The sequence below is a fragment of the Suncus etruscus genome, chromosome 3 (assembly GCF_024139225.1).
Source record: "Suncus etruscus isolate mSunEtr1 chromosome 3, mSunEtr1.pri.cur, whole genome shotgun sequence".
NCBI classification, from domain to species: domain Eukaryota; kingdom Metazoa; phylum Chordata; class Mammalia; order Eulipotyphla; family Soricidae; genus Suncus; species Suncus etruscus.
In genome coordinates this window covers 87,490,295-87,508,355 of record NC_064850.1, presented here as the reverse complement: position 1 = coordinate 87,508,355, position 18,061 = coordinate 87,490,295, and the positions used below count along the sequence as shown (strand labels likewise).

General features: G+C 43.0%; 1 protein-coding gene across 1 annotated transcript; it reads left to right on the top strand.

Moving 5' to 3' along the window:
• The first annotated feature begins 1,755 nt into the window (after positions 1–1,755).
• Positions 1,756–16,462, top strand: CTSE (cathepsin E). Its single transcript, XM_049770973.1, has 9 exons — positions 1,756–1,823; positions 2,348–2,504; positions 2,945–3,062; positions 3,957–4,075; positions 9,724–9,923; positions 11,897–12,019; positions 14,433–14,574; positions 14,673–14,771; positions 16,298–16,462. Exons 1-9 carry the CDS (start codon positions 1,756–1,758, stop codon positions 16,460–16,462), a joined length of 1,191 nt encoding a protein of 396 aa, XP_049626930.1.
• The last annotated feature ends 1,599 nt before the right edge of the window (positions 16,463–18,061 follow it).

Genomic DNA, 18,061 nt, shown 5'->3' with positions numbered 1-18,061 from the left:
GAGCCAAACTAAATCCTTGTATTCTTCTAACTACAGTGGCACACACAATGTTGTAGATTTTCCTTCATTCATCAACTTTAAACAAAGAAACTAGAACATTTCTATTTGTCATCTCCATCCTGAGGTGGTGATGAGCTGCTGTTGAGCTGGTGTGTGTGTGTGTGTGTGTGTGTGTGTGTGTGTGTGTGTGTGTGTAGTATGTGTGTGTGTAGTGTAGTGTAGTGTACTGCTCCTGGATCTGGGTCACTGAATGTATTAGGAAGCAATAGTGCTGTCAGTAATCAAATGCAAGCCCCCCCCCCAAGCAAAGCATGCACTCATCTCATCCAACTGAGCTGTCTCTCTAACCCTCCCTCTCAAACTTTCTACTCTTAGAGTAAGGGCAAAATTGTGCCAAGAATCTGGGTGAGGAGGAAAAGGCCATGATTAAACTCATTTCACTAAGCTCAGTGAAAATGACACTAACTTTGTAGCAGGAGGATTGCTGGCAATAAGTCAAGAGGCCTGGGAGCCCAATCAGAGAACTACTGCTAAAGATCCACAGGTTTGGTTTATGTGCCCCAGTCTTCCAGTCTTCCTACTTATGTGCAAGGATGTCTGGGAAGTTTCTAAGCACAACGTCTCAGTAGTTGAGACCTCAGTCCCTGTAGACATAACTTGGTCCTTCCTTAAAGGCAGTAAATAGCAGAACAAAATAACAAAACTAATGCAACTAGGGCAAAATAGTGAATCTGGCCAAATAAGTGCTGAAAGAAATAAACCTGGGCCTTTTAGTGAAGTGACAGTATTGACCATTATATGATGATGCTCAACCACAAACAACTTTGTTCAATTTTTAAAAAATTGAGAAATTAATGTGTAAGCTTTCATTGGGAGGCCTGGGTTCAAACCCCAGCACCACTTAGTCCCCTAAGCATCACAACAACCAGCAACAAGCTATATGTGCCTCCACAAAAAAGGGGGGAGGGAATGAAAATACGTTCTTTCATATTTCAGCTCTTAAACTTACAATATAGGCAGAATATAATATCTCTTCCTAGTGAAAGATTAGAAAGCAGGAGACCTAGAACCTGGGGAAATGCTACAGAAGTTTTGCTCTCATTGACTCAGGAGTCAAGAGTAAGGGGGGGATCAAATGTAAGGGCTTTAAGCCCCTTGGGTACCCTTCTACACTTTTGGAAGCTTTAGGGAGGCCTCAGTTTAGTTCCAACTCCAAGTCTGTCTATTTCTTAGAGTTCAGAGATGGAATCAGTACCCACAACTGCTATCAAGAGACTTATTAGGCCATTGATTGGTAAGGCCTCCTGTCTCCTGCCCCAGAACTGGGTAGTGATGGCATATGAGACAAGTGGTAATGGGTTCTGCTGCTTGGGTTCAGAAGTTTCAACAAATTGGAACATAGCCACTCTAGGAGGTAAAGTCCACCCTCTTGGATTTTAGAGATGGTTCTATGCTAAAGGGGTCTCTCCTATATTAGGGTAACAAAGTATTGAACCTAATACCTCTTTCCCTGACCTACCTCCCACTGACAGGTCCTGCTGCTGCTGAAGGGCACAGCTATGGGTGGAAGGAGAACGCCCTGTTACACTTGCTGTGTTTACTCTGGGCCTGGCTATTGATTGACTTCAACCCATTATCTTTGAGACTGGGCTGGGCAGAACAGAAATGCAAGGTCCCACTGCCCTGGAACAGAATAAAAGAGAGAGCCAAGGAAGGCTTTGGCACTGCCAGAAAGGAACTGCTGGTGGACCCACAATGAAAGTGCTGCTTCTCTTGCTGCTGGTATTCATGGACCTAGGTCAGGCACAAGGATCTCTCCACAGGTGAGTCTGATTCTAGCATCTAACCCTGGAAAGCCCCTATCCTAGGCTGTCCTTAAGGCTGCAATGAGAAAGGGAATACTGGAAAGAGAAGAATGGGCTAGAGCCATAGCATTTACCTTGCATGTGATTGACCTGACATACTTTATAGTTCTCTGAGCCCAGCCAGGAGTGATCCCTGAGCACAGAGACAAGATTAAGCCCAGAGTACCTCGAGTGTGTTCAAACTTTACACATCCCAGCACCAAAAAAAAAAAAAAAGAAGAAGAAGAAGAAGAAGAAAAAAAAATTGGAGTCTGTAGAACTGTAGCCCATCCTATAGAACTGAGCTGAGGCAGGGGGTGGGCGTCATGTCATGAGAGGTTTCATAAGGCCACAGGGCTGTTCTGGCAAGTGGGAGAAGCTCACTCCAGCGGGGGAACACTTGCAACCATTGTTGCCTTCCAAGGCTCTGTTGAAGCTGGGATGGGCAGGTGAAGGAGCAGAGAGAGCAGAAACACATCCGCCTCCCCTGGGTTTGTCCCTAGAGTGCCACTCAGAAGGTGCCAGTCTCTACAGAAGAAGCTTCGAAAGCAAGGCCAGCTCTCTGAGTTCTGGAAGGCCCAGAACCTAGACATGATCCAGTACACAGAGTCCTGCACGGTGGACCAGAGCGCAAACGAACCCCTCATCAATTACCTGGATGTGAGGCTGTACAAGGGCTGGGATGGGGCACTGGGGGTCTGAGGCAAGGTTTGGCCACGGTGTGCTCAATGGCAACCAGAGCAGCAAGCAGAGGTGGGATAGTTCTCAGGGATGGCTCTGTGCACAACACCCTGCATCTCTCTGACCTCAGATGAAGAAACTCCAGTATTCTCACCCGAATGTGTGAACTCTCTGGGGGAGATGGCCCAGCCTCTGCTCTGGGCAGCATGAACTCAGCAATGGCTTGCTTGCAAGTCAGGAGGCTGGGGAGAGTGTAGGTGAAGCTACCATCTGAACTTTAGATGCACCTCTACTGCTTTCCATTTCCAAACCACCTCCCAAACTCTACAAGATCTAATCTGTGCTAGTTTAGTCTAAACTCCAGTCCCAGGGAAAGCCCTTTGGACCTCTAGCTTCCTTCCTTTCTCCTTTGACCACAGATGGAGTATTTCGGCACCATCTCCATTGGCTCTCCACCACAGAACTTCACTGTCATCTTTGACACGGGCTCTTCCAACCTCTGGGTCACCTCTATATATTGCACCAGCCCAGCCTGCAGTAAGTAGGGCCCAAAATTCATTGAAGAATGAAGAATGAGGGGGAGCCAGTTCTTAGCACTGGAAGGCAGGATGCAAGAAGTTGACCATTTCTGCCACACCTTCTCCACTACTGAGTCTGCCTAAACCTGCAGAAAGAGAAGTAGGCTAGAGAGAAAGAGATAAAAATGTAATTGCTCTCCAAGTTGAAAGCTTAGTACTGACCAAGGTTAATGAAACTCAGTTACTGAAAATACAAATCCTCAAATGATTGATGACTCATTTTCTTGGAACACCCACTGGCATGTGGGGGAAAGGTTCCTTCCAGTGGCTGTTTCTGGGGAGCAAAGTGGGAGGGGCTCTAGAGCACACAGTTCACTGCTTGATAGCTGACCTCTCAGCACACCCAGATGGAGCTGGGGGGGTCTCGTGGGAGGGTCATTTAGGATAGAGGTACCTCAGAGGTTTATAAGGATCAAAAAATGATAAGCTAAGGAGAAACTTATTTCGTGTATGCAGACCAAGACCTAGAGATGCAATATCTTGGGAAACTTCATGACAAAGTGTTCAAGCGTTTGGCAAGGAGTAATCCATAGAAGTTTTCTGATATAGTAACTGTGCCTGGATTTCTTTTAAATGCCAAGCTTTTGCCCTACTACTGGCAGAGACTGTTGCTGGTGTCTAATAAATGGCACGTATCTTAGTATGCCTCATAAGGTCACTATAGACAATAACATTTGTCCAGGACACAATTATATAGGTTCCCAATAAGGCCTTGTGGGGGGGCATGCAGGAATCATTATAAAGGGCCAGAGCCTGCTTTTCTGGGGGATTCGAAAGAAACGTCTTACCTCTGAGATGATGGGACATGTGCAAAGTCGATAATCAAAGCAAAAGCAGCAGCCTTATTTTGCAGAGACACATGCCCAGTTCAACCCTTCGCAGTCTGACACATACAGAGCACTGGGCAGTCCCTTCTCCATTCAGTATGGGACCGGGAGCTTGTCTGGGATCATTGGAGTGGACCAAGTTTCTGTGAGTACAATTCCTTCTCTCTTGACAGACACTTGACTAGCCAGCCCTGTCAGAATACTCAGAGGACATTTTCAGATCATCCTGGGGCAGAGGTGGCTCCCAAAGATGGGGTGGCCTGGCCAGGCAACAAGGAGCACTACCTGCTGCGTAGGTCACTTAGGTTCTTTCCTAGCAAGAGTGAAGATGACAGTTTAGATCCCAGTTTTGTCCACATGTTTTGCTCATTCCTATTTTAAAACTGTTAAGAATCCCAAGCAGAAAGGCCAAATAGATTACTCAGTGGTTTTGGAAATTTCCAAAGCCAGAATGAGATTGGAAGCTTAATCCTCTTCAGGAGTCACTTTGAGCAGTGGTCAAGGTACCATGTACTACCAGTGATCAAAACCAGATTTCTCACTTGCATGCATTCAACCTGTTCAGTCTCTGGAGACTCAAAAAAAAAAAAACCCATAAAATATTAATGAATTATAAAATTAAAAAAGGTCATCACAAAATGTAAGATAAACCATGCTTTCAGATCACATTACTCACATACCACATCTTAATTATTTACTCATCTGTTGTTGGATATCTAGGTTGATTCCAATTCTTAGCTATTGTACTGAGTGCTGCGATAAATAGTGGTATGCATATATTCTATTGGATCAGTGGTTTTTTTGTCCTTGGGATAGAAATTCAGAAACTGGATTGCTGGGTCAAATGGCAGGTTGATTTGTAGTTCACTGAAAACTCTGTACTGTTTTCCATAGGGGTTGGACAAGGCAGCATTTCTACCAGCAGTGGTTGAGAGCTCCTTTTTCACCACATCTCCACCAATACAATTTGTTCCCACTTTTTAATATGTGCCACCCTCTTATTGTCCTGATTTTGTATTTTCCTAAAGATAAGTGATGATGAGCACTTCTTCATGTGTCTGCTGGCCATCTGTTGGTCTTCCTCAAAGAAGTATCTATTCATTTTCTCTCCCCATTTTTAATAGGGATTTTAGGTTTTGTGGGGTTAACCTTTTTGAGTACTTTGTATATTCTAGATATCAACCCCCCCCTTTTTTTTTGGTTTTTCGGGCTACACCCATTTGATGCTCAGGGGTTACTCCTGGCTAAGCACTCAGAAATTGCCCCTGGCTTGGGGGGACCATATGGGACGCTGGAGGATTGAACCGTGGTCCTGATCCTTGGCTAGCGCTTGCAAAGCAGACACCTTACCTCTAGCGCCACCTCGCCGGCCCCTAGATATCAACCCTTTATTTTATGTGTTGAGTGCAAATATTTTCTCCCACTCAATTAGTTGTCTTTTATGTTGTTTTCTTTAAAATAATTTTTATTGTGAGTCACAAATTTTTCACAGTAATATTTGCAGTACATAGTGGCATTGAATCAGGGGTATCCCACCACCAGTGTTGTCCTCCCTCCACCCCAGTTTCCAGCATACCCCTCCTTTGCCCCCTGACTGCTAGGGTAACTGGTCCCCTCTGTGTATAGCTTGTTGAAGATTAGATATCGATTCTGCTGTCATTGACCCTAGGTTTGGTGTTTAAGTCTGATCCTTTTTTATTTCTACTCATTATTCATAGGACTGTTTGGTTCGGGTACCATCCATTTTTCTTCCCCCTCAATTTATGAGGCAGAACAAGATGATTCAAGTTATGTGGTTCTGTTTTAAAGAAAAAAACAACAACAAACTAAAAAGAACTGGGGGGAGTCCGTCTAGAGGTTATAAATATCAATTTAAAAGCAAGAAAGGGACAAAAAGAAGAAAAACATAACAAAAACACAAGGTTCAAACCCCCGGCGTCCCATATGGTCCCCCCAAGCCAGGGGCAATTTCTGAGCACTTAGCCAGGAGCATCAAACGGATGTGGCCCAAAAACAAAAACAAAAACAAAAAAACTCTATTTTGGGGGCCGGAGAGATAGCATGGAGCTAAGGCGTTTGCCTTTCATGCAGGAGGTCATCGGTTCGAATCCCGGCATCCCATATGGTCCCCCGTGCCTGCCAGGAGCAATTTCTGAGCCTGGAGCCAGGAATAACCCCTGAGCACTGCCAGGTGTGACCCAAAAACCACAAAAAAAAAAAAAAAAAGTTCTTTGGGGCTGGGAAGGTGGCGCTAGAGGTAAGGTGTCTGCCTTACAAGCGCTAGCGTAGGACAGACCGCGGTTCGATCCCCCAGCGTCCCATATGGTCTCCCCAAGCCAGGGGCGATTTCTGAGCTCATAGCCAGGAGTAACCCCTGAGCGTCAAACGGGTGTGGCCCAAAAACCAAAAAAAAAAAAAAAAACCAAACACATAACAAAAACAAAAAAACAAACAAAAAATTGAACAAAACAAAAATATGGAAAACAAAAACCTACAACAAAAACAAAACAGACAAAACAAAGAAAAGAAACAAAAATTACACAAAAGACCAAAACTAGCAACTACAAAAAAGCAAAAGAAGAAGAAGATGATGATGATGAAGGAGGAGGAGGAGGAGGAGGAGGAGGAGAAGAAGAAGAAGAAGAAGAAGAAGAAGAAGAAGAAGAAGAAGAAGAAGAAGAAGAAGAAGAAGAAGAAGGAGGAGGAGGAGGAAGAAGAAGAAGAAGAAGAAGAAGAAGAAGAAGAAGAAGAAGAAGAAGAAGAAGAAGAAGAAGAAGAAGAAGAAGAAGAAGAAGAAGAAGAAGAAGAAGAAGAAGAAGAAGAAGAAGAAGAAAAGGAGGGTGATGTGGCAAGGTAGCAAGGTTTTATTGTTTTGTTTTGGTTTTTGCATAGGCACAGTAAATCGGGGGAAGTTAGAAAGGTAATTCCCTTGGCCTAAAACAGGGGTAGTGAACATGAGGCTCTCGAGCCGCATGCGGCTCCCGGCCAAAATGAATGCAGCTCTTTGCCTCTTATCATTATTTTGTATACTGTGGCTCTTTGCCAAGTTTAGATTTTGTTCTGCTACTTCTGAGAAGGGACCTCTGAGGAGAGAGCTCCGAGCGTGTAGTCCCGCTCCAGGCTGCGTCCTCCCGTCTCCCATCCCTCGGAAACAGCTGCACGGGCCAGTGAGAGGGAGGGCGGACGTCCCGTGTGTCACATGTTGTGTCACATCCTGCCGTTAGTTCTAAGTGTGGAGGACGCAGCACACCCTCACCATCACTGCAGGATTTTTAACCTCACTCAAAATGGCAAAATGCAATATGGGTTTAATATATTATTGTTAAAATTATATTCTTTTGTGTGTTTGTCTGTTTTGGCAGGTCACTGTGTGGTGTGGCTCTCTGACTCTCACGGTTTAAAATTTTGGCTCTTTGTGTCAAACTTGCTCGCCACCCTTGGCCTAAAAGATACAGGGTTACGCCGCCCTTGAAACATACTTTCATGGGATTAACTATAGGCTCCATACACTCTCCTTTTCACATCCCAAGGACTTTTTATGGTGTCAGGAAACTTTCAGCTCATTTGTGGGTGATAGATTCAGGCCTCTTATCTTGGGATCTTGGTATTTGCACAAGTCTTAGGATGAAGCCTAGGTTAGCATCTTTCTTTACAGTTCTAGTAGTTCTGCTCCATCACTGTTGTTGTAATCGGTCTTCTGTAACTGGTGGTCTTGGTTTTTGCACAGATCCTAGGACGAAGTCTTGCACTATGTTTCTGGAAGATCTATTCTGTCACAGTTGTCAAAGTCAGATCTCTGGAATTAGAGATCTTGGTTATTGTACAAATCCTAGGCCAAAGCCTAGACTAGGGTCTTTCTTTTTTGGTCCTTGTATAAGTTTTGCCCAGTCATGATTGTCAACGTCTGTAGTTAGGGATCTTGGCTTTTGCACAGATCAAAGGATGCCATGTCTTCTGATTTCATCTTACCCTTAGGTGATTTGTTAGGACAACCTGCCTTTTCCCTTGTCACGATGTCATATCAAAACTGGCTCAAGTTGGTGCTAGAGTGGTACTAGGAGTTTCCTGGGGTAGTTTGGTTCCTGTTACTATTGCAGGGAACTGTGTCCATTCTATGCCTGGGCTCTAGGTCTCAGGATTGGACGATCATGGTCTGGTCTCATGAAGTCTAAGTTGGGTCCACATGAGTTGTCTTTTAGTTTTAATCTGTGTCTCTTTTGGCATACAGAAATGTTTTAATTTAATGTAGTCCCATTTATTCAGATTTGATTCTATAGCCCTTGCCATTCGTATCCTATCATTGAAGACTCCTTTGATCTAAGTCTTAGAATGTTCTTCTGCCTATGCTTTCTTCAATTATGTAATATTCTATTTCTTAGTCAGGGAGCTTTCTTGTATAGATCTGTATGGATCTGGCAAAAAAATCACTGAACTGTACATTTATAACTTCTGTATTATACCTCAACTTTTTATGGTACATATTTAATAATTTAGTGTGGGGACCAGAGAGATAGTACAGTGAGTAGTTGCATTTCCTATGGCCAACCTGGATTCAATTCCTGGCATCCTATTTGGACCCCTGAGCTCCAGATGAAGAGATTTCTGAGTGCAGAGCCAGAAGAAACCTCTGAGCACTATAGGTGTGGGGTACCTACCCTCCAAAACAGATACACAAGTGCATACATGTACACACAGACACATGTACATGCACAGACACACAAGTGCTCCAGCACACAGATTAACACAGACATATGACTCATGCACACTGTATAGACCTCTGTTCCCTGGCAAGCAGAGTTGCTCTGGGAGGCTAATGCGACCCAGGCACAGCCATTCTGCAGGCTATTTGTGATGCTTCTATGAACTTGGAAGGGTACAACTTGGGAGGCCTACAGGAGATGCTGAGCCATGGTAAAAGGCAGCAACTTGGAGTCAGCTTTTCTGGGCCTCAGATGCTGTGTTCACACCCCCAGAGGGCAGAACCCAGAAAAGGGGTTGCCAGGGCACCTCATGGAGAAGTTCCAGGGGACTTGTGTCTTTCACAAGCAAAGGTGGAAAGAAAAATGGAAGGTATGCCACAGGGAAATTGGGTGGCTTGGAATTTCTAGGACAGAGGATCTGATGCTCAGATGTGTCCTATGACTCAGAGCAGTTTGTGAAACTGCACATGACCTCAGCGACCTGCATCCACACAAAGGGAGAATTTATTTTCAGTTATTTCTCCTTGTTTATGTAGCATGTTGATAGTAGTGCTAAGGTTTGGGATCCTAATGTGCACACCTCACCACAACTCAAGTACCTGGCACTCTACTGACTAAACACTTCATTTTTAGTCCACTTTACCACCCCCTTCATTTTTTCCAACCCCCATTTAATAATTTACAGATTTGTAATCCAAGGCCAGGAGTGATTTCTGAGTGAAAAAAAGCAAAGATTTTTTAATTGAATGTGTTGAATTATGACACCCAAAAATCTGTGCCCATTTGATCAAGAAAACAAAGAAGGAAGCATTCTCTTTAGGGAACAAAGAAAATCTACAAGAATCTCCAATGAGCTCAAAAGCCATTTTCTCTCTATTTTCTTTTTTTTTTTTGTGGTTTTTTTTTGGGGGGGTCACACCCAGCAGTGCTCAGGGGTTATTCCTGGCTCCATGCTCAGAAATTGCTCCTGGCAGGCACGGGGGACCATATGGGACGCTGGGATTTGAACTGATGACCTTCTGCATGAAAGGCAAACGCCTTACCTCCATGCTAACTCTCCGCCCCCCATTTTCTCTCTATTTTCTCTGCTCAGGTGGAGGGACTGACTGTGGTCAGCCAGCAGTTTGGAGAGAGTGTCACGGAGCCAGGAAAAACCTTTGAAAATGCAGAATTTGATGGAATTCTGGGCCTGGGTTACCCATCCTTAGCTGTTGGAGGAGTGACCCCAGTTTTCGACAACATGATGGCCCAGAACCTGATAGATGTACCCATGTTTTCCGTGTACATGAGCAGGTAAGACCCATCAATTCCACAAAGTTCAGGTTATTATGACCACAAAGGACATTTCCAGCTGGGCAAGAACCCTTAACACTCACAGCACCTGGGTTTGACTACCAACTGTGCCCACCCTGGCAAAACACTAAACCTCTCTGAATAATAAAATGGAGTTAGCCCTATACAGTCTTATGAAATGCTGCAAACAGCACACCATGACTAATTTAAGGAAATCTCTGGCTCTGGATATTTAATTTTTTATCAAATCTCCATCAAGTCCCTATCATCTGCTGAGCATTTTGCTGAGCACTGGAAACACAAGAAAATAGGGTAATTTCAGTGTGTGTGTATGTGTGGTGGTGGAGGTAGGAGAACAGGGAGGGAAATTAGCAGGAAAAATAAGTCAACAATAATATAGTTGCACCAAAAGTAGTAAAGTAGTAGAATATCACCTGGTCTTTACTGATCCCTAAGCACAGAGACAGGTGTAATTCAAAAATGAGAAGGTAGGGGAAGGGAAGAAGAAGGGGGAGGAGTCAACAAAGGAAAATAAAAAGGCTGATTGCTCTTATGATATAACTATATTTGGCTACTTGGAAGCTAAATTCATAGACACCAGTAGTAGATGGTGGTTGTCAGAGGTGGTTCTTTAGTGGTAATAATTTTTTGTTTTGCAAATAAAAAGACTCTGGAGATGACTTGGACGACAATGTGCTTACTATTAAAAATGAAAACACTGATAACTTTTATGTTACATATATTTCACCAGCTTTTTAAATCGCTGCTACTACTGGCACTTTTCCCTTCACCTGGGAGAACCCACTCACCTTCATCCCAAAGAGAAAAGTTCTTGCCTTCCTTTTCAGCAAGCCTGCTGGGAGCATGCCTCTATTAGCTGCAGCTCTTTGCCCCCTCTTTTCTCATGAAGAGCTGAACTTTCTCTCTCTAGTATGGCCTCCACTCTTGGTATGATTGCAGTGGGACCAGGCCATGTTTAAGAGGGAGGGCATCTGGACCCCCTCAGTCCCCCACTTATAGAACTTCCTACCCCCTTCCAACCTGGGAAGGCATCAGTAGTAAGTGAAATAGCAAAGGTTTTGCAGCCAAATGAACTGGTATTGATGTCACTGGGCCAGTTGCCTCAAATGACACTAGGTCATGCGATTCTGAAATAAAATAAAGTAGGCCAAATATTAGCATGGTGCCTCCAATGAGGCTGGGACAGGCCTTCCCCTCTCTTGCAAACCCAGGACTCCCAAGACACCCACATCAAGCCAGGTCCCTTCCACCTCACTGCTCTGTCTTGCAAGCCCCAAGTTGACTTTTTCTATTGTTGTCATTTTCTTCCTGACAATGAATTTGTTTTCTGTTCTTTTCCTCCAGAATCTTATTAGTGACAGAAAATAGTCTGATAAGTCAACACTACTGAAAATTACTAGTCAAGTTTTATGGAATAGCACTGCATTCTAATCAGCTTCTTTGCCTTAGCACAAAGGAGAAGATATCGTATAGAAAGTTCAGAAAGCTGCACAATACTATGTTAGGAAGATATTTGGGGAAAAGATCTCCTCAGGGTACCTCTTTTTTGGATTGATTGGGGTACTGTGATTTATAATATTATTAATGATAGTTTCTCTTTTATATAATTTCAACACCACACCCATCACAAGTATACTCAGCTTCCTGGGGATATCTTAAAGCACATGAAACACATGGTATGTCTTCCCTCATTCCTCCCCTTCCCCCATTTAAAGGATCAGACCCCAATCGCCATCTCCCTTTCCCATATAGCCAAGAAGCAGGAAGACAGTCACAAATTAGTGACAATTCTGCCCCAGGTCCAACCGGTGGAGTTCAGACACTCTGACTCAAAACCAAAACTGACATTTCTGCCTCTCTATGTCCTGGGTGTAAATAACCAAGCCAGCTAAGGCTCATTGCCAAAGTTCCCAAAAGTCCTCCTTTAACAATATGTCTTTCTTTCCGAGTAGCAACCCAGAGGGTGGTGCTGGGAGTGAGCTGATTTTCGGAGGCTATGACCATTCTCATTTCTCTGGGAGTTTAAACTGGGTCCCTGTCACCAAGCAAGGCTACTGGCAGATTGCGCTGGACTCGTAAGTGATCTCCATGGAGAAGCTATATGCACTACCCTAATTGGATTGATTGAATGTATCTGAATGAACGGATCTTGGTGTGAGGCTAAAGGTGTGGAGTGCTGAGTTGACATGGGTGGGAGTGGAGGGGTTGCAAAGCAGAGTTTCAGGAAGGAGCACTAAAACCAAAGAAGCAAGTCAAGTACTGACCCTCACCTTCCTTCCTTATACAAGTTGTACACCAATGATTCAATAGAAATCCACTTCCACATACTCATACATCAGTTAACATTAAGAAACACTAAGACAAAAGATGAATGAATGATAGAAGCAGGCAAAAATGGACTTTTGTATAAGACAAGATACATAACTATTACCATACATATTATTATATATACACATTATTATAGAAACTAGTAATTTCATTTATGTATATTTATAAAAAGGAAATCAACTCATTATGTCAAAGTGATTTCCACATCCATGTCTACTGCATTGAAAAATGTGGTTGGTACACATACAATAGAGTTTAGTTACAAAAGAAAAAATTCCTGCCATTTCTGACAACATAGATGGTCAAGGATGCCTTGAGGGCACCAGAGAAGTATTAATGCTATGTGACCTCATTTATGTGTGAAATAGAAAATAACAGAAACCCATAAAAATAAGATATCATATTTCGGAAGTCAGAAGCAGGGAGTGGAGAAATTTGATCAAAATGTTCAAACATCTAGTTATAAGGTTAGAAGTATTTGGCATGCAAAGCGCTATAAGATACAGAGTTAAAACATTGTTGATAGTTGAAATATAGTCAAACAATGTCCTAACACCCATCCCTTCACTTGTATTTATTTCCTGCCACCAATTTTATCATTTACCCTCCTCTGGTACTCTTTTCTTCTCTCTCTCTCTCTCTCTCTCTCTCTCTCTCTCTCTCTCTCTCTCTCTCTCTCTCTTTTGTTTTGTTTTGATTTTTGGGCCACACCCAGTGACGCTCAGGGGTTACTCCTGGCTATGCGCTCAGAAATCGCTCCTGGCTTGGGGGGACCTTATGGGACACCAGGGGATCTCACCGCGTTCTGTCCTAGGCTAGTGCAAGCAAGGCAGGTGCCTTACCACTCAGCGCCACCACTCCGGCCCCTTCTCTTTTTCTTTTTTTATTTTTCTTCTTTTCCTTTTAGATATTGCAGTTTGCAGTACTATTACTGAAGGGGTATCATGCATCTCACTTTATTTCCTTTCAGTTTCCAGCTCTGTTCCAGAGTGATCATTTTCAACTATGAATGTGATAGTGGTCCCTTTTCTGTCTTAGCTGCACTTTACGCCCATCATCTCTATTGTGTTTGGGTATTATTCTCATATTATGGGCTTTTCAAATATCTCACAGATGAGTGTGATCACTGTATGTCTATGCTTCTCCCTCTGATTCATTTTACTCAGCATAATATTCTCCATGTCTATCCATATGCAAAATTTATGGCAATGTCTCCCATTTTGACTAAGTAGTTAACACTTAGAAGTTACTAAGAGAACAGTTCCTAACAGTTATATGCACAAGAAACCACAGTTTATGTGGTCATGGGTGTTAGCTAAAGTCACTGTGGGAATCATTTGTAATTTGCTTTTATGTCAAATTATCAGGCCTTCCCCTGAAACATAGCAGAATTGTATGTCAATTATCAAACTGGGTGGAGGGAGTAAGACATACATAAAAATCATTTCTATATGGGTAGACTTCCACTTGTCAGTAATCCAAAGAAAAGTGTACCAAAGTGTACCAGCAGATGGGGCAAGATGGCTTCTATGGGAAAAACTCAAGATCTCATGAAGAATGGCACTGTAGCTGAACCTTGCCATGTGCTAAACATATCTTCTGGGGGGGGGGGGGGAGAAGCAGGGTGGGCAGCCTAAATGCCAGCCACTTTCCTAAACTGTCCTAGACAATACAAAGACTCAAAATATTGTGATTCAGATTCAGTTCCACCAAAAAATAGTTCCTATAAGATGCTGCTCTTTAAGCACTAACTAAAAAGTTGTCAGTGTTCATTGTCTGCAGAGGCATTTTCAAACATAGGGGGTACCTGGTAATTGGTTATCGAATCACTGTAAGAGACCATAGCCTACACTTTCTAATGAAAGAAATAAGTCAGAAAATGTCAGAATGTATGTTTTATATTAAGATTAGGTGCTGTTCAAGAAACTTTAATTCATATACTTGTTTGGGTACTAGATCAAGAAACAAATGCACTTCTTGCTATAGGTTTCAGTCCAAAAAGAATTGGATACACTTGTATGGCGAGAGACCCCAGAATAAAGTGCTGCATGTATCAGTGCAGAGTACAGAGAGAGTAAGAGTAGAAGTGAGCCAAGGGAAGGTTTGGGGTGGGAGAGAGTCAGGGGAGGGAGCTGATGATATGCATTCTATACCCCTCAGAATCCAGGTGGGAGGCACAGTGATGTTTTGCTCTGAAGGCTGCCAGGCCATCGTAGACACAGGGACTTCCCTCATCACAGGCCCCTCCAAGGAGATCAAACAGCTGCAAAAGGCCATTGGAGCAGAACCCATAGATGGAGAAGTGAGTGCTTAGGAGTGTGCAAGGGGTCAGTGGGGTGGGGAGCTGGCTCTCTCCCAGGAGCCCAGAGGCCTAAGTAAATCGTCTATGTTATATTTTAGTATGCAATGGAGTGTGACAACCTCAACATCATGCCAGATGTCACCTTCATCATCAATGAAATTCCCTACACTCTTCAACCATCTGCCTACACTCTGCAGGTAATAACTGTTTTCTTATAAGTAAATTCTCAAATAGAAATTTTCCCCAAGCTCTCTCCCCACATGGCAGCACTGGCCCTTCTGTGAGAGACACAGGATGCCCATAGTGGAAAGACCCCTGGGTTGCTTCTCTCATTTTCTCTGGTGCCTTAAAACAGCAAGAACTCCTGAGCAAGCCATTTCAGGAGATTTTTCTGACCATGTCAATGGGATTTTTAAACACAAGGTTTAATTGCCTCAATAGCCTATGTTGATGGATGTTATTGTGACTATCCTGCTTTATAGTTAGGGTAAGGAGACCAGGAGATTTCCCTGGTTCAAAGTCTGAACTTTTTGAGCTGGATGGGGGAACAAAATACAGTTCTATTTCTTCTGATATTCACACCAGCATTCTCTTCCAAGAATTATTCTTTGATGCCATAGATTCTACATTTGAAGGGTGAGTTAAAACAGGAAATCTGGTTGTTCTTCACTACCCTTGACAGGCTTTTCAGCACCACAGCTTACTGGCAACAGTTTACTACACTCACTTTACCCTCAAGTGGCTCATAGCTTTAGAGCAAGTGAATCAGAAGGAGCACTGAGGCATAGGAAGAGAGCTTTAGATACCCTCTACCCCACACTTCTATCTCCAGCATCCCTTCACAAACACAATAGAAAGTGCAAGTGAAACTGTTGGTTTAAATCATAGTTGCACACCAAGTCCTCTAGCCTCTTCCACAAAGGAATCAGGAAAGGACATATAAACCCCAGACTCAGGTCAAACCAGCCATGTATCTGGGTCAAGAGCATCAGTCTTATTCACCATTGTCACAATAGCACCTCTATACTTCTATGTGAACCCTAAGTAGTGCCCACTACTAGCTCCACGATGTGTCAGAGCCACCTCAATCCTCAAACCGTGTGATAATAAATTTGAATTTTTATCTTCTTCCTCTCAAACAATTTTCCCATATTCTCAGAAGCAACATCAGATTTCAAGGGTTTACCTGATGATTAGATATACATTTACCATACTTTGCTTGAGGCTAAACTAAAGGAATAACTGAAAACTAAGATCAGGGACTCTGTCCTGAGCATCACCAGAAGTGATCACTGAGCATAGAGCTAGAAAAAGCTCTGAGCACAGCAGGGTGTAGCCCCAAAATATCATAATTATAATGATAATAATAACAATAATAATTTAAAAAGGAGCTTCATCAAAAGTGAAGAAGCCTAAATTTAAAGCAACAATTTATCTTCTGATCTTGCAACCACACAGCTAGTCTTTGATTTTCCCAGTTGTAAAGTCAGAGAGAGATAAAGAGGGTGACTAACAAATAAAAAATTCTCAAAACCATAGAACTCAGATACTCAGGCCAACTATCTGAGTCTGTATAGACACTTGACTAAGAGAACCAGGCTAGAAATTTGTGGAGCAGGAAGAAGAACCAACCTGCCCAAACTGCAAAGCAACAGTCTAAGCACACAGTAGTCTATGGCCCATGGACCCTCACCCATGAACTCACCTCTCCTTTCTCACCCAGGACTTTGTGGATGGAATGAACTTCTGCAGCAGTGGCTTTCAAGGCCTTGATATCCAGCCTCCAGCGGGGCCCCTATGGATCTTAGGTGATGTCTTTATTAGACAGTTTTACTCTGTCTTTGACCGTGGTAATAACCTTGTGGGTTTGGCCCCAGCAATACCTTAAGTACCTTTGGCCCATGCCTGCCTGGTGTCCCTTGGAATTTCATCTGAATCTGTTTGGTTGGAGCAAATTTCACACCTGTCAAGATGTCATTTTCAATAGAAAGCAGTTGTACCAGAGATGAGTGAAGACCAAACATGTTGCTCCTGTTAAGGCCAACTATGAGAACTCCTACATCATCTGTATGGCACACACTACAAACAAATAAAAATGTGTGAAGTTGAAGTTAAGTAGTATTACTTCTTAAGGCTTTTCCTAACATTTTATTATGAAAATCTCCAAATATGTTCAACAGCAAAGAGTATGCTGAAACCAGTCCTTGCACCCACTCAGCCTGAACCTACTTGCAGTTGCCTGGGTCCATTTTCTCTACCACTACCCTGTCCTCTCTCCAGGGCTATGTTCCCAAACATTATGATGTAAACTTTCAGCATCATGTCACTTATTCTTAAATTCTTGTAATCCCCTTAAATATGTAGTCAGTGTTCAGATTTACTTTTTTTCTCAGAAATGTTTGTTTTCATTTGGAGCCACGCACAGCAATCACTTTTGGCAGTGCTCAGGGAACCATATTGGATGTGAGAGACCAAACTCAAGTTGGCTGTGTGCAAGGCAAGTGCCCAACTCATTGTACCATTGCTCTAAACCAGAAATGGTTGTTTTTATAGCTGATTTGTTTGTATCAAGAATTTGTCCAAGGAGCCAGAGTTATAACACAGCAGTAGGGCATTTGCCTTGTACTCAGCCTGCCTGGACCTATGTTTGATTTCTGGCAACCTGTATGGTCCTCCAAGCCTGCCAGGAGCAATTTCTGAGCTCAGAACCAGGAGTAACCCCTGAGCACAGCCAGGTGTGGCCCAAAAACAAGCAAACAAACAAAAAAGAGTTTGTTTATAAATTGTGTTCATTTAAAAAGTCTGTTTTGTTCTTTTTATCTTTACATTCTGACTTTGGCTGATTGAAACCTAGAGGGGGTCATGAGTATGATTTTCTGCTCAGCTTTTTCAATAATTTGATAGGTAGAGCCACAGGCCTAATTTTTGGACAGAAATACTGTGGCACCATCAGGGGACAAAGGAAGCTGATGTTGGCAGTCTCAGGACTAACTAGTGGAACAAAACTGTAGCTTCATTCAGCCCCAGTAAAGGACCTTCAACTTGTACATAAAGTTCTCAGCAGTCATTGATGTGATGTTAGTCAGGAGCTCAATATAAAACTTTTTTAATTTAATTGTTCTTCGATGTTTGTTAGTTAAAATTCTTCTATAAAAATGGCTTTTAAGGGGCTGGAGAGGTGGCGCTAGAAGATATCTGCCTTGCAAGTGCTAGCCAAGGAAGGACCGTGGTTCAATCCCTCGGCGTCCCATGTGGTCCCCACCAAAGTCAGGAGCAATTTCTGAGCTTAGCCAGGAGTAACCCCTGAGCATCAAACGGGTGTGACCCAAAAAACCAAAAACCAAAAAAAAAAAAAGGCTTTTAAATAGTATAAGGGTTAACAAATAAACCCTAAATGCTGCTGGGAATTTCATCCCAGCCCAGTAATAGTTTTTACCAACTATTTGTTTGCCTGTATTTGGTTACATTTATTCAGGAAGGTCAAGAT

What these genes read in the sequence shown, in the direction of transcription:
- CTSE (XM_049770973.1), top strand. Translation starts at nt 1,756, where the DNA reads ATGAAAGTGCTGCTTCTCTTGCTGCTGGTATTCATGGACCTAGGTCAG. An exon ending in TTTTCCGTGTACATGAGCAG is followed by an intron (nt 9,924 to 11,896) that starts GTAAGACCCATC and finishes CTTTCCGAGTAG; the next exon opens with CAACCCAGAGGGTGGTGCTG. An exon ending in CATCTGCCTACACTCTGCAG is followed by an intron (nt 14,772 to 16,297) that starts GTAATAACTGTT and finishes TTTCTCACCCAG; the next exon opens with GACTTTGTGGATGGAATGAA.